This window comes from Biomphalaria glabrata, chromosome 12, assembly GCF_947242115.1.
Source record: "Biomphalaria glabrata chromosome 12, xgBioGlab47.1, whole genome shotgun sequence".
Classification (NCBI taxonomy): Eukaryota; Metazoa; Mollusca; class Gastropoda; family Planorbidae; genus Biomphalaria; species Biomphalaria glabrata.
In genome coordinates, this window is record NC_074722.1 from 4,506,128 (window position 1) to 4,523,243 (window position 17,116).

Below are 17,116 nucleotides of genomic sequence, written 5' to 3' on the forward strand. Positions count from 1 at the left end.
AATGACGTCAGTTTTAACATAAAGGAAGTTAGCCATAAATACATGTGTCAGCGGGGGAATGTTATACACCTAGTGTCTTATGGACTTGAAGGACATTTTTCTTTCAGCTTGATTTACAGCCATTAAAGTAAACACTAACATACAAATCTACAATGTAAACTTAAGTAGCTTTTTCATTGTGTGGCCATAAGAATGCAACAGAAAAATGAATTTATTTTTAAAAAAAAAAAAAAAAAGGTCAATACAATAAAAAAAAATTAGAATAACCAAACCAGAAGAAACATTAAATATTTGTTCTAAGCAGGGTAAAAAAAAACTATGGTACAAAAAATTAACAACTGTTAACAAATAAATGAATGATGAAGTGACAGGTTTGTGCAATGGAAATATTGCTAAATGAATGCAATTAATCAGCCTGCCTATGTTGCACTACTATGAAACGCAACAAAATGGTGAAATATATGGTAAATAAATTCAAATCACACATTTTAATGTAATATTTCACACTATAAAAGAGTATTATTCTAGAAATACAATTCAGCATATTTTTGGTAATACCAATACCATATTTATAACATTCTAAAGAATGAGAGTTAACAATAAATTTGAAATAGAAAATAAACTTAAGATTTATTGCTACACATACTAAAAAGTAGCTCTATTTATACTAATATGATATTTATAATAACAATATGCCTACCAACCATAAACTACACTAAGTATACACAACTATGATAGGAAAATAATGGAGAAAATGATGGCCATGTCTGGCACTCATTTGGCTTAACATCCATTTTATTATGGCTTGTTAACAAATTATAGCCAGTAAAGAAGCCACAATTAAAAATATCTATTAAAGCTGTTTGTAAACTTGACCCCACCCAAAAAAAATTAATTTCTATGGACAGAAGTGTATTGCACACTATCAATATCACAGTTTTTAAATATATAAACATTGAGCTGTTTATATATGTCGCCATGGAAACTATTTACAATTACATGTTATGGAACAACAAGCTTCACGCAGTAAGGTAACAAAAGAGTAGAATGAAAATATAAAACTTGTTTTCAACATTATGACTACCCAATAAATAAAAAGTGAAAAATATATTAATCTAGTGTCAATAGTAGTGTTTGATTCATGCATTTAAAAACAAAATGTAATTGTATTATGTCCACTAAAATATAAAGTGAATGTCCAACAGAAAAAGTCAATAAATAATTCAATTTGGCTTAATGAGGGAATCAGTACGGGATTTGATTCTGGTAATACTGCAGCATGTCGTAGGTCTTTCCCCTCCAGTTCAGGCAGCTGTCCCTAACAACCTTCAGCATGACTGTGGCAGCCTCTCTCTCACTGGCTTGCGGGGCGAACCGTGCGCGGAGCAGCTTGATGGTCTGACCACGAAAACAAGGCAGCCTTGTGTCCAGCATCAAGGAAACTAGAGAAATGATGGCATCTTGATAGGGCCTGGATAAAAACAAACAAAATTAAGTGGTAATGATTTCAAATTTTTAAATAGTCATATATATATATATATATATTTATCACATGTATAACAGATACAGAAGTCCTTCGAAGAGCGTGTCTGCAAAGCATCCACACAATCCTGATGCAGTCCCAGCTGCGATGGGCAGGTCACGTCTACAGAATGGAAGACCACCGCATCCCTAAACGACTCTTGTATGGCCAACTAAGCGAAGGAAAGCGCTCGCAAGGTGGGCAAAGAAAACGCTTCAGGGACACCCTCAAAGCTTCTCTGAAGGCGTTCAGTATAGACCCTGGCACCTGGGAGACAGAGGCACATGACAGAGCATCATGGCGTCGCGCTGTGAAAACTGGCGCACAGGTTGCTGAGGAAAAAAGAACAACGCTGGCAGAAGAAAAACGCCAGAAAAGAAAAGCAAGACAATTGACACTAGCACCAGCTGGAATAACCTGCCCAGTGTGCGGCCGAACATTCCGGGCTCACATAGGTCTCACCAGCCACATGAGGAGGCATAAAACCCCAGTGCAAAGCCCTCAGCCCCCTGGATGACAAAGTGGTCATCATCGAACCACGATGGACGAACTATATATATATATTTATCACATAAATACTTTTTTTTCAATTATGCCAATTGTGTACTTTCCCTACATTAAGTCAGGTACCCATTAGTATAAAAAGAAAAGAAAATAACCCTTTCAGAACTTGTGATATATAGGTCAGTCTATTTCTATGGCCAACAGTTAACTAGGGAGTCATGTGGCCGACTACACTTACTTTACCCAACTAGTGTTAGGTGGATTCATGATTGTCCTGAAATTTCTGAAATTAAAAATCCGTCTTCACTGAGATTTAAACTAGGGACCTCTCATCTCAGAAGCCATGCACTTTACCAGTCAGCCACAATACAGAATATAGGAAACGATGATTAAAGCTATGTTTTTATAAAGCATACCATCATTTTTATGCACAAGGCACACTAAATTCAAATGTTGAAGCTCGTTGGCTTGTGGCAAAAAAAATTTTTTTTTAATTTAATAGGCAACAGTTTATCTTTAATTTCAAAATATCTTCCTCTATTTATCTTATGTTTTTTTTTTAAAATTATTCAATAACACTTATGTTATATTTTATTGCTTAAAGAATGTGCAAGCAGTATCATAATGAAAAAAAAAATAAAATAAGTAGAAGAAAAAATCTATATCTATATGCTATTACACTTCAAACATTTATTTCATAGAAACAAAATGCAGCAACTATTTGTACAAATGGATAAGCCTATTCTCTAAACATGTTTCAATTTTTCTGGAAGTGTGCATATAACAAGCCTATAAGCTAGTGTTTATTAAAATAATTTTTACTGTTTATCAAAACTTAATATTTTCCTAAAATTAAAATTTCACATCATTTCATTTTCTGTTTTAGTTTTTGGTATGATGGGGTGCCACAATTGTCTTGCTGACCACACCTCTTTGTCTTTTTTTTTTTTCGGTCAAAGCTTTGCCCCAGTAGGGGGCTTGGCTTCTGAACCTAGAGGTCCTGGTTTGAATCTTGGTGAAGATGCGATTTTTTTTATTTCAGGATTTTAAGGACTCCCATGAAATACTCATCCTTAGTCTTCAGAATAAAAAAGTCATGCCTAATTATGCATATAGCATTTTAGAGAAATCAGGGGGTTGTGCTCTACAAGGATTAAGAAGGAAACAGGAATTACCTAACAGCCAAGTAGCCCTGCACACACAGCTCCTGGAACCACTGGAATGGTGGTGCGTCCATAGCTCCTCCCATCACCCTGAACATTTCCTCAGTCAATTTGATGTCTGGCTCCCAGCCAAGGTTACCACCAGGTGAACTTTCAAACATGAAGCCAAAATCTAAAACCAATGAAAAATTTTAATATAGAATAACTTGCAACCCAACAATTATATTACTATTAACAAGTTTAATTTGATGAGCTATTGACAAAGAGAGGAGAATCAACATGGCCACTTAGACTGAAAAAGAATAAATGAAAGGGCTAATATGTCAAATGATACTGACCTATATGTATGATGTGTCCTGTTGTATTGATCATGATATTGCCATTATGTCTGTCTTTGATCTGGAGCAGAAAACTCACTATGCTGTATGCTGCCATTGAAACTACAAAATTATGCCGAGCCTAAAATAAAATTTTTAAACAAGATTAATCTTAGTTGTAATAAATATATAAAAATGAACATGAAACAAACACAAAAAAAGAATTATCATAAATTATTCATAATATAATGACCAGCAGAAACAATGATCAGAAATGAGTAATCAGTATGTATACAAATGTATAAGATTACTCAATCTAGTAGGCAGCCCCTGCAGGTTAGTTGTGTTTTAATGTTAGAGTTGAGGATAATCTTTATCCTAGTGAATAATTTAAACTGCCTTTTGCTCTTATATGTTAAAAATGGTTTATATTTACGTGCAAACAATGCGAATTCTGAATTTAAAAAAAGAAAGGGAGGAACATAAGCAGTTGTATGTCTACCACTTCCAAATTAATTACTAATGAATTGAGATTTTGTGTATACTTTATTTGTTTCAAAGATGGTTTTATATGTATGCATACAATATGCAAACTTAATTTTTAAATACAAAAGGTAGCTTTTAGAAGACCAAAAGTAGGCATTGAACATATTCTGAGCAAAGGTAGCATGAAGAGAACATTTGATTTTCAATTATAGTTTTTGAGATTTCTGCCAGTCAGACAGACAAATAGATTGGGGGATAAACAGACAACACAAAAAAAGACAGCAAAAAAAACTGATTACCTCCTGGAAGGCTGGAGATTGTTCATCTCCAAAAGTGGCCAAGAAATATTCAAACAATGTAATGTCCGTCTGACGTCCAATCTGGTCTCTCGACTTGCTGTTGGGTACACACTCAATCACACCACACTTGAGTTGATAAGCAAGTATGGAATAAAATTTAAAGTCAAGCCAAAAGAGAACATATATAATTGGTTTAACTTTTTTGTTTCTTCACATTAAAATATAACAAAGTATAAACTAGTCTTCAGTGCTCACCCCTGGAGCCGTGGCCACAACTCTATAAGGAGCAAGGTACAACTTGAGTCCAGCCTGTTTGAAGATGTTTCTAAACATCTCTATCACTTGTAATGCAAGCATATCCTAGCAAGGACAAGACGCAGATATTTCATGTTATACCAACAATGAATCATCAGACAATAAAGACAATACTTACAATAAAAACCCCAAAAACAAAATACTGACATGTGGGCCAATCTAAATATAGTGTTGTTTTTTTTAATAAGGGTGAAAGTATTAAGCCAACACATAATATTAATATTAATGTCTTTATGCTAAGACATGTTCTGAAGACATGATGACTGCAGGGGATAATTTATGCTCACATACAAGGTCACACACAAACGTAAAGAGCTGTTAGTGTTTTATCAAGTATTGAGCTATCTTACAAATGAAAATGAACATTTTTTATTAAATTCAATTTTAACATTCTGAAATGATGGTCCTTAGAAAAATGTAAGAAAGTTTACCATCAAGTATTGAGGTTTAGGTTTTTCTTTTAAAAAAAAATCAATTTTTAATTACCATTTTTAAATAAAAAAATATTTTAAATTATCATTAACAATTTAAAAAAATGAAGCAAGCCAGCAAAACATTTCCCATTATTATTCCCATTGCCGCACCCCCCCCCACCCCAAAACCCTCTGTTTTCCCCAAAAAAAAACCCATTAAAATGGAAACATATAAAACAAAAGCAGAAAATTTAAAACTGTGCAGAATCCTGTATGTTTTACCTAGATATTAATTAAATAATGTATGTTTGGAATGAATGGTAAAATACAAGGCTGACAAAGCAAAGACCCTGAATGTACTCTTAGTGAACATAGAAATGTTGAATTCTTAGCGAACAAATTCTTTGGATGTGCCTACCTGCCTGACATCATCGCCAACTTTAAAGATACAAGCTTGCCAGTGAATCACTTCCTCCAGTCCATCTACCTCAGAGCCCATTTTCTTCTTGGTTAAATCTGATGCAGCCAACTTTTCTAAGCCATTGATCCCACAGTGCTTGACTTTGAATCTTGCCAGATATGGAGCTTTGGCAGCACTAGTGTTATAAACATACATTAACATTTTATTAAAACAATACTACTGACACATTTTAATCAAATAGTTAAAGATCAAACTATTAAAATTTGCCAAAAGGAAAGCTAAAAAAAACAACATTTAACAATTTTGTTTAAATTTCAAAATAAAAGTGAATTCCAATAGGATTCAAGGAAAATATAAATCCTAAATAGATACATAGACAAAAGTATGAGAAGTTTAAGGCTGGAAAGAATAGTGAATATTCCCCCAAGCTAACATTCCATACAATCTTCTTCTAAAGATCTTAGCATTTAGTAACAAGATACAAGCTTTTTTTTAGATACTAAACAATGGTACAATCTAAAAAGATACACAATCATATTATCTTATACATTAAAGACGTTCCTTCGAACAAAAAAAGAAGATTATTATGTTCTAAGAGTAGGGTCAACCCTATTGTATATACCAGCGGTTCTCAACCTTTTAAGCTCGGCGACCCTTTTTACAATCTGCCACGCCCCCCCCCACCAGACACACACAGCAATAAAAGAATAGACAATAACAATCCTTATTTTTGATGGTCTTAGGGCGACCCCTGGCAAATCATCAATCGATCCCCGAGGGGGGTCGCGACCCACAGGTTGAGAACCCCTGCTATATATGATGCACTTGCTTCTTACACAATTTGAATCTTATATAATACAGTAGCTTCATTTCTCCAAGAAGATTTTATAGTACAACTTAAATACACTTAAGCTCAGTATTAAATGTAATGGAATATTTGCTATGTGATGTCAAAATAATTTCTAGTTAAAAAATCCACTTGAAACAAAGGTTCCTCTTTAGAACATTTCTATCTATGTTATTGTTCTTGTAACAATTACTTATATGAAGGGCATGTGGTACTTTAAACTATTGTTACAAATACTTATATGAAGGGCATGTGGTACTTTAAACTATTGTTACAAATACTTATATGAAGGGCATGTGGTACTTTAAACTATTGTTACAAATACTTATATGAAGGGCATGTGGTACTTTAAACTATTGTTACAAATACTTATATGAAGGGCATGTGGTACTTTAAACTATTGTTACAAATACTTATATGAAAGGCATGTGGTACTTTAAACTATTGTTACAAATACTTATATGAAGGGCATGTGGTACTTTAAACTATTGTTACAAATACTTATATGAAGGGCATGTGGTACTTTAAACTATTGTTATAAATACTTATATGAAGGGCATGTGGTACTTTAAACTATTGTTACAAATACTTATATGAAGGGCATGTGGTACTTTAAACTATTGTTACAAATACTTATATGAAGGGCATGTGGTACTTTAAACTATTGTTACAAATACTTATATGAAGGGCATGTGGTACTTTAAACTATTGTTACAAATACTTATATGAAGGGCATGTGGTACTTTAAACTATTGTTATAAATACTTATATGAAAGGCATGTGGTACTTTAAACTATTGTTACAAATACTTATATGAAGGGCATGTGGTACTTTAAACTATTGTTACAAATACTTATATGAAGGGCATGTGGTACTTTAAACTATTGTTACAAATACTTATATGAAGGGCATGTGGTACTTTAAACTATTGTTATAAATACTTATATGAAAGGCATGTGGTACTTTAAACTATTGTTACAAATACTTATATGAAGGGCATGTGGTACTTTTAACTATCTTTGGAGCCATCTCCTTGTTTTTTTTTTTACATTTTCTCATCATATTTTTTACACATATTTTTTTCAGAGTAACATGTGTATCCATTTAATTGCTTGTTTGTGTGTTATTAAATTTTGTTTTGTGAACATACTAGATCACTATCAGAAAAGCATTTTATAAAATCAAAATGGATAAAAAAAACAAAAAAAAACTTTCTACATTACTTATAATTAGTATTTTATCTCATTAAGTTTTCATTATGAATTTTTAATTTTCTGGACTCAAAATTATATATATAATAATAATAATAATAATTATAGCTTTTATATAGCGCTGCTTGCAAGCTTATAGCATGCTCAGAGCGCTTTTGGTCCAATCTCATTTGTGGACCAGGGGGGGGGGGTATCTTGTTTTCCGTGCTGCCTTTAGGCGCTCAGTAAACACAACTCTGCCCGAGTCGCGTGTCGAACCTCGAGCCCGCTTCTAGGTAGCCAAGCCATGCAAAGTTCAAGCGCACTTGGCCTCTCGACCACGCTTCCCACCATATATATATAAATTCTTTAATTTTTAATTAATTTGTATTATACACTAGCAAGACTTTGTCTTGTGGTTCTTAATAATATAACTTTATTTCTAAAAAGTGTAGAAACAAAATGAAACCTTTGCATTGGTGTACCAGAGTTGTAATCAATTTCTAAGACAATGGCTTCTGGGTTGGAAGGGAGGTAACATCCATGCTGAAGTTGAACTTTAGACAGAGCCTCAAGGCAAGCTTGTTTTCTTTCTTTTCCTTTGGGGTAAGGCCTGCAAGTAACAAAACAGACATTGCAGGAAATAATTGCATTTGATAGACACCCTGAGGTAAGTCCTGCAAGTAACAAAACAGTCACAGCAGGGAATAATTGCATCTGCTCTATCCCTAACCCCCCCCCCCCCCCCCAAAAAAAAAAAAAAAAACACCAACTAATTATAGTATTTACACTGATTAAAAGCAGACATGTACCTGATGAGGCCAGAAATGTTAGTGATTTGATCAAAGAAATCAAATTCCCTTTTGTAAAACTCTAGGGCAGTTCCGGACAGTTGCTGTGTGATTTTCATGACCATTTCTTCTAATTTTTCTCCAATAAATTCTGTAAAAACAATGGTAATTATTGTTTCAAAATTAGTGTGTTTTAAATACATAGGACAACATTCTGGTGAGAAACAGTAATAAATATCACAATATATAAGGGGAATGCTGGTTGAGTGGTAGGTAACGTGCTTAACTTCCAAACCAAGGGGTTGCAGGTTTAAATCATAGTGAAGACTGGTATTTTAAATATGGAATTTTTAGAACACCCACCAAGCTGGGAAAAGGGTTAGGGTTATGCTAGCCAAATGACATCCTTACAGATGACCTTTACATCTTCTGCCTCATAGATGACAAGGTCTGAAATGGGTACTTTACTTTTTACTTGTACAATATATTGACTAGTTGATCGTAATGTAGCATGAGAATGTAGACAAACCATCTTTCATAGTGGCCTCCTCGTCGTGGTAAATGTTGGTCTTCATGTTCCAAAGGAACTGATGAGCCAACAGCTGAGACTTCTTGGCAGCCCACAAAATGAACTCACTCACATAACCCATCTGGGGGAACAAAATGATGGATAATGTTGCTAGTGCTTATGACCTAGTTATTTATATTAAAAAAACATAACTAAGAAATAGTTTCAGTATATAACCAAATGAGCTGTTCTATAAGAATTAAATTCATTTTCTTAATAAAACACAAAGAGTGAAGATTCTCTTCACAATGCTGTGGCAGTAAAATATTAACTGTTGAAATACCTACAACTTAAACCTAAAAGAAAATGTACAATTCCAGCTCAAGAATTTTAAAAACTGTGATAAATTATTACAATTATTATTATAGTTAGATATTGAATGCGAATTCAAATATGTATATAAATTACTATATCAATAAACCAAATGACTTCAAGGTCACATACTATAGAATGATGAAAACATGTCTTCACTTAAATTTTAAATAATTTACTACTAAGTCATGACACCACAAGAGGAAATGTAGAGTTTGTCTTATTTTCCTAGCCTTTCATTTATGAGGTGCAACTTAAAAAGTCTAGCTTGCTAACTTTCCTTTCCCCAAGTCTCTTGCTTCAAATCTAATTTTTCACTACTCAAAAAACTAAAACTTTATGCTTGGTAACTCAGGATAATTCACAAAGCATACCTCAGCCCTCTGAACATATATTGGTAACAAACTTATTTCAAAATTTAAAAAAATAATAATGATAAAACTTTGACTCACTGGATCGTATCTCAAGGCTTGAACTATTTGAGGAATGTAGAACAAGAGCACTTCCTAGAGACAGAAGGAAACATCTAGGGATTAATATCTAGTCCAAACAAAGAGATGATTCACATGAAGGTGCACAAAATTCGCATATCAAACATATAAACTTACATTAGGCTGAGCTCTGAGAACTCTGATAGCATACTGGGCAGTCAATGGGTGGGGTGGGTACTGCCTGGAGAAGTAGGACAATGCCAGGACAGGGGACACTTTCTCCCAAGTCATGATGTGGGACAGCTGAAATGAAAATAGTCAGTACTGATAAGTCAGTCAAATACACACAAAGACAAAAGCAATAAAATAACAAGAAACTATCTTTAAGAAAATGCTTCTGTTAAGAAAAATATAAGAACTAAATGTTACCAAATTTTCATGTGATGCTCATAACAATAAAACATTAAAAATAGTAATTCCCCTAAGCTGCTAGTATTGAAACAGAAACACAAATAAATAAATGTCTTTTACTACTTGTTTAAGCTGATATATAATGCTAGCTAGGACAGAGAATCAATAAGAGAATTATGTTTTTTAACAAAGTTAACAGTGGCACCTCAGGTGAGTCAGCTTCTACACTGTTGGCTGTGACCAGAAAGCTGATAGCTTCAGGAATGTGAGAGACACTTTCTGGACTGATAGAGACAAGTCTGGTGACTTCCTTCTTTAGAGTTTCACAGTTCCTGAACCTGTTGGACGAACACAACATTCAACTCTGACATGGAGTATTATAAATACCAAGTTCAACTCTGACATGGAGTAGGCCTATTACAAACATCAAGTTCAACTCTGACATGGGGTATTATAAACAAAAGACAAGAACAATACAAATTCCTTCATAGCCCAATAAAGACACACATTTTACTGTCAACCACAACTCCTTGCTTGGATGTTTGCAAAATTACATAAATATCTAAAACTATGAGTTCAAGTGACAGATAAAACTGCCCCGCAAGGAGAATGGCCCTAAAGCTCACAATGGTCTGATTTAAAATGGAGTCTATTGAGGAAGTAAATAGTTGTAATCAATGAGACAAAGTAAACATTGCTAGATGTCATTGCTTTAGGACCAATTACTACACTTCAACATTGCTAGATGGCACTACTTTAGGATCAATTAATACACACTGCTAGATGACACTACTTTAGGACCAATTAATACACTTAAACATTGCTAGATGGCACTGCTTTGAGATCAAAACTAAATTCTAAAATGTTTTATATTGCTTTTATTCCTTTTTTAAAGCCATTGTATTTGTATTGTTTGATTGCAAGACTAGTCATTTATATAACTGTTCCATGTTCATACTAGGCCTACTAAAGATACGTATAGTAAGCTTCTTACCTAAAAGGCAGGTACACTGCTAATGTAGGGGACAGTTCCCAGGAGTAGTTGGCAATATCCCTCCACTGCCTCTCTGTCAGATTATGCCTGGCCCAGGTGTAGATCAGTTCCTCATCTTGCAGCTTCTGTTCTGCCAACTCCAGTGGATTATACAAAGTTAGAAGGGTGTCTATGGTATTGGCCTGGAAAATTTTCGAAGCAAATTCAAAGACTGATAATGAAAATTATATTCATGAAAAAAAAAATCTTATACTATAAGTTAATCATTTCAACATAACTTTTATATAGCTCATTGCTAATCCCAATGTCAACAATCAAGAATATGGGGAAAAGAAGAAGACATTAAAAAGACTGTTGTGTTCACACTACTCCCAAATTGAACATTTTTAAATAATTTTAATATAAGTAGCTCAAAACTAAGGTCTCTGAGATATCTTAGAATAAAATCATAAAATCTAGATAATCATTTATTTAAAAAATGTAAGTTAAAAAAAAAATAAACAGAATCTAGATAATAATTTCTTTAAAAAATGTAAGTTAAAAAAAATTAAAATAAAATCTAGATAATAATTTCTTTAAAAAATGTAAGTTAAAAGAAAATAAACAAAATCTAGATAATAATTTCTTAAAAAAATGTAAGTTAAAAAAAAAATAAACAAAATCTAGATAATAATTTCTTAAAAAAATGTAAGTTAAAAAAAAAAAAATCCCCGTTTTAACCAAATTTTCCTAACAAAATTCAAGACTATAATGGTATTACATTTTTTACTTCTTTGCCTTTAATGAAACTTCAACTTTGCAAACATTCAAACTGACAAAGATCTAAGTACAACAAAAATCTCTCCGCTCTCATTGCCTGTTACTTACAACAAGGCATAAAATGATGTTTCTCTTCTTGATGTATTCTTTCACCAAACTGTTTTCCGTCACTTGACCTTTCCTGCTGGTACCACCTGAACAAATCACAGAGACGAAGGTTGGACAACTTCAGCACTATGGTCACACTGAATGGAACTAACAATTTAACTCACTTCTTTTATTCAATTGTTTCGTTGTAGTCAATGAATATTTGATGTTTAATTTTTTTTTTTTTTTTCAAAATCAAAAGAATTGAAGAAATAGATCAAGCATTAACTTTCCTTAACATCATTAAAAACAAATCAGAAGAAATAATTATTTTAAAATTCATTTGCCTCCCCCTCCTTTTCTTTTTAAAACATGCAGTAAGTAATGAGTTAGTATATTAAGCTTCATTTCTAAGTCAGCAGTCCAGCAATAGTAACTTTAAAATGTATAACGTAAAGTAAAGTTCCCCTTTCAGACCTTGTGGTCTATAGGGCAGATGATGTAAAGGTCATCTGTTTTTGTGGCCCACGGTTAACGAGGATGTCATGTGGCCAGCACAACGACCAACCGCCTTTACTTTTCCCTAACTAATGTCAGGTACCCATTACAGCTGGGTGGACTCAGAGGCGCCTGAAGATTCAGAAATTGAAAATCCCAGTCTTCACCCCGGTTCGGAAGCCAAGCGCTTTACCGCTCAGCCACCGCGCCTCCTACTTTAAAATGTATACATATATGTAATGTAGTTCTGAAAGTACAACGGTTTCTAGAAAAAAGGTTTTGTAATGTTTACTGAAACATTAATAGTTTTCAAATATATAAAGGAAAGTTCCAGCCTTTATATAACCAATCACATGCACATAAAAGAAAGAGAAAATATATAAAAAGAAAAATATGTAAAAAAAGACTCAAATGAGTATGATGTCAATATCTATTACTTATGCAGAAGCCATTAATTAAAAGAAAAAAAAACAACATTTTGATAGTGTGCTCTGACAAGTATTAATAAGAAAAAAAAGTTGAATAAAATATTTTTTTTGACAAATAAAAGTAGATGTAAGTAAAATGTTGAAATAACAATGTAAACAAAAAAATGTCTGAATAGCCTAAAAAAAAAAGAATGCATTGACTTCAAAGTGAACTAAGAGATACATCAAGGTTCTGGTGCCTGCACTATGAGGAGTATGTTCCCCCCCCCCCCCCCCCACACCTTTAATGTGTTTAAAGACTAACACAAACATGGTCTGGTCCTCAATGGACTACTGAGCGGTTAAGAGACCATCATCGTACTTATTAGAGAATGAAGAGAAGGGCCCATAGCTTTTAATAGAAAAAAATGTTCCACTCCTGGAGTATTCTCCCTTACCAGTATTGCATAGATAATTTGAGACCCAAATAAAAACAGCAGCAGAAGAGGAAAAGATAACTGAAATAGACCCCAAGCAGACAAAAGCTTTGTCTGCATCAAACGAGGAAAAAATATGCAGATGGCAACTGGCTTTTGCATAGTCACTGTACTCATCCTTAACCTTTGGAATTGAAGACTTTTCCATTAGTACCGGTATTATTATTTCAGAATGAATGAAAGCTCCCACTCCTAACTACTCAACCAATGACCTCTATGTTATCAAAGGAAAGTATTGTGAAGAAACAAGTCCTTTTACGTTTAAAGTGCCTTTTAATTGTGGAACATTTTAACAAAACATATATACACGACAACGTTATGTACAGATCTCCTGCTTCACTCGCTGACCTTTTTCTCTCTCGTGTTACACACTAGTCACTTCCCACAAGTCCCCTAACTCTCGATACTCAACACTTGACCGTGTGTCACGGTTGACCACACAGCAACCGTGTCACCACAGTCCTCCAAGGGCAGAGAAAAATTTTGATCGTATCAAAATTTCATGAACCGAATAGTTTGGGTGTACATTAATAATGGTTAACATCGACAAGAAAAAATAATGACATGTAATACAATGGCATCTTCTATTATGAGAGAACTGATAATGCCTATGATGACAAATAAATTTTCAATAATATGTTATTGCAAGGGACATTTCCAATTGAACTATCGCAGAAAGCTTTCCTGTTATATTATACAACTTATATACAAAAAAAAATACACGCATTTAGTTTTTTCTATGTAACAATAATCTTTTGAATGCCAACATTGTCAGGTGAAAAATGCACAATTAGTTAATACTTTATGTTACATCAAAACATCTTCCAAATTAAGGGAATTGTTTACTTTGTGTTTCTTTCATATCAGTTCTTAAATGGACATTTATGACTACAATCAATGCAACAAACTTAAAAAAACTAAATTGTATACAACTTTCACATCTCTGAATGAAATAAAAAAAATTCAGAAGCGTAATGTTCATTCAATTTGGACAAGACAAATTTTAAAGTTATCATACAAGTTATTTGTTAATTTTTCTCATCATCTGATTAATGAATGAACCTAAGTCCAGCGGTACCTAGACATCATCTGCTTCCTCTATTTGTTCTATCACCATTACTCTACAACTGTCTTGCGTGTCTTGATTAGCGTTTGTTGAAAGAGTAAATGGTCTGGGCATGTACAGCTTCAGCATATTGATGTGAAATACTTTGTCTCGGCCTCTGATGTTTATGCTGTAGTCGACCTTCGAAATCACCTTTGTGACTTGGAATGGGCCCTGCCATTTTATAAATAGCTGGTTATTTTTGTCAGGCAGCAGAACCATGACATTATCACCAACTTGTAGTGTTCTCAACTTTCGCCCCTGATTTAGCTTTCTCAATAGTTCTGGTTTCTCTCTGTTTGTTTGCTTTTGGACGGTTTCGCATGCTTTGATTATATTTTGTCTTGTTTTGATGACAAGATCGTATCCTGTGAGTACGTCATGTTCTATGTTCCTATTTACTAGAAAGTCTCTGTATAGTGACATGGGTCCCCTAACAGGTGAGCCATAGAGCATCTCGAATGGTGAGAAGCCCGTTGTTGTGTGTGTTACTTCTCTGTAGGCGAACAGAATGGGGTTGATCAGCTTGTCCCAGTCTGTTGGGTTGTCCTGTGCTACTTTGTTCAGCATTGTTTTCAGCGTTGAATTCAGGCGTTCGCACATCCCATTTGCTTGGGGGTGAAAACGGGCAGCAAATTGTTGTTTAATATTCAGAGTTTTGCAAAACTGTGCGAATTCATTTGATTTAAACTGGATGCCTTGATCGCTCAGTATTATGCGAGGGTAACCTGTTCTTGCAAATATTGCTGTTAGTGCGTCTCCGACATCTTCGGAAGAAATTCTTTTCAATGGTATTGCTTCTGGAAACCGTGTGCACATGTCTACAACAGTCAATATGTAGCGATGGCCTCTTCCGGATATTACTGGCATTGGTCCAATAATATCTACGGCTATCTTTTCAAATGGCATTTCACTTAAGTCTGTTGTTTGTATTGGAGCTTGCATATATGTTCCCTTTGCTCCATGTATTTGGCAAATATGGCAGGATTTTATGTAGGCCTTGACTTCTTGCGTAATTCTAGGCCAAAAAAATTCATTCAAGATTCTATTCAATGTTCTCTTTACTCCCATATGTCCGGCAAACGGTGTGTCATGTGCAAGCTTTAAAATTGTTTCTCTGTACTTCTTTGGAACTAGCAATTGTTGTGTCTTGCCTGCTTTCAGATGAATTTCTCTCACATAGACACCATCTTCGCCTATCTTGATTAACCCTCGTCTTGGTGGAGCTTCACTTTCTATGAGTTTTATTAGATCTGGGTCATTTTTCTGTTCACTGACAAATTTTTCTGTTTTAATGTGTAGTGGGTCTTGACTTTCTGTGGAGATTTCATTCGGGTTGTTCACTTGATTATGGCTTCTCATATCGCTATTTTCTGTTTCTGTATTTTCATTTTCATTGTTATAAGGAACTTGTATGTTATCGTTTGTATTTAGCACTTCTTCTGCTTTCTTCTGAGCTCTTGTAGTAACCATGGAACATTTCTGTGTGTATTTTTCTTTCCACTTGTTCAATTCTTCTACTGTGCAAGGTTTAGAGCCTTTGATACAGCCAATGATAAGACCAATGTTGTCAGGCTTATTGTCTAGTACTAAAGCCTCATGCCAACCACTGATGAACGGTGTGTGTATGTTGATACGTGCTACCAGATGTGTAGTTACTTGACCCGTGTAACCAACACAGTCTTGTCTTCTTCCGGTGTACTCTTGTGGGTTGACGTATTCTTTTGCGACTAAAATTGCAGTTGCACCTGTATCGTACAGTACATTGGTCATTTGTTCTCCCACAAAGCCTGGGTATACCTGCAGTTTATAAGTGTGTTTGGCAGCAAATGCTCTATCTCTGGGTCTGTTGTTCCAAACTCTATTACGTCGGTTGTAGAAGCAAGTGTCTGTAATGTGGTTTGTTCTACCACAAATTTGACATTGGAAACGAACTCTTTGCTGATTAGTTTGATACTCTCTATTCTTGTAAGTATATGTTGGGCTCCTTTCTTCATCTTTCACTCTTCGATATCTATATGTTGGACTCATTTCTTCATCGTTGTCTCTTCGATATCTATAGGTCGGGCTCATTTCTTCATCTTTTTCTCTTCGATATCTATATGTTGGACTCATTTCTTCATCTTTCTCTCTTCTTCCTGTATATGGTGGGCTCTTGTCAGCGTTCTCTCTTCTATATAGAGGGCTTGAATTCCGCATTCTTGCAGCGTTGTTCACCATACAAGCTGATGCCGCAGTTGGGTTCTCTCTAGCTAACACTTCCCTTGGGTGTGCGGCCTTATACTGCCTTACTTGTGCTATCAGGCTGCTGATGGTCTTTGGCTCTCGCTCCGTGACGTATGTTTTCACATTATTATTGTAAGCTTCCATTACAGCGTCCATTATGATGTGTTCTCTGAGGGTTTCATATTTGTGATCCACTTTTGACAGGTCTACCCATCGATCGAAGTAAATCGACATGTTGGTGACGAATATTTGTGGATCGTCGTTCGCCAGAGGTGTCGACTCTTTCAATCTCCTTCTGTATTCGTAACTTGTGGAGCCAAACTGTCTCAGCAACGCCTCCTTCACGGCCACGTACTCTTTTCTTTCTTCATCTCTCATTTGGAGACAGATGTTGATGGCTCTACCTTTTAAGCGCCCCATGAGGCTTCTTGCCCATTCTGTCTGTGGGAGGTTGCATGATGTTGCTATATCCTCAAATCTCAGTAGATATGAGTCAATGCACTCATTCTGGCTCTCGTCAAATGGAGACATTCTGTCTAATTGTTTGTATTTG

The 17,116-nt window shown here is 34.6% G+C and overlaps 1 protein-coding gene across 7 annotated transcripts in view; it reads right to left on the bottom strand.

The window, feature by feature from the left end:
- Positions 1–224: 224 nt before the first annotated feature.
- The window catches only part of LOC106068000 (phosphatidylinositol 4-kinase alpha-like), a 58,395-nt gene continuing 41,503 nt past the window's right edge, over positions 225–17,116 (bottom strand). For all 7 annotated transcript variants that reach the window (XM_056007292.1, XM_056007295.1, XM_056007296.1 and 4 more), the window contains 14 exons: positions 11,852–11,937; positions 10,985–11,166; positions 10,196–10,328; positions 9,757–9,882; positions 9,601–9,654; positions 8,798–8,918; positions 8,290–8,419; positions 7,947–8,090; positions 5,438–5,615; positions 4,547–4,651; positions 4,292–4,417; positions 3,528–3,648; positions 3,202–3,361; positions 225–1,471 (listed from right to left, as the gene is read on the bottom strand). In XM_056007292.1, coding sequence (XP_055863267.1) covers positions 1,246–1,471; positions 3,202–3,361; positions 3,528–3,648; positions 4,292–4,417; positions 4,547–4,651; positions 5,438–5,615; positions 7,947–8,090; positions 8,290–8,419; positions 8,798–8,918; positions 9,601–9,654; positions 9,757–9,882; positions 10,196–10,328; positions 10,985–11,166; positions 11,852–11,937 — 1,892 coding nt within the window. In that variant the 3' untranslated portion in view covers positions 225–1,245. The remainder of the gene's footprint in view (positions 1,472–3,201; positions 3,362–3,527; positions 3,649–4,291; positions 4,418–4,546; positions 4,652–5,437; positions 5,616–7,946; positions 8,091–8,289; positions 8,420–8,797; positions 8,919–9,600; positions 9,655–9,756; positions 9,883–10,195; positions 10,329–10,984; positions 11,167–11,851; positions 11,938–17,116) is intronic.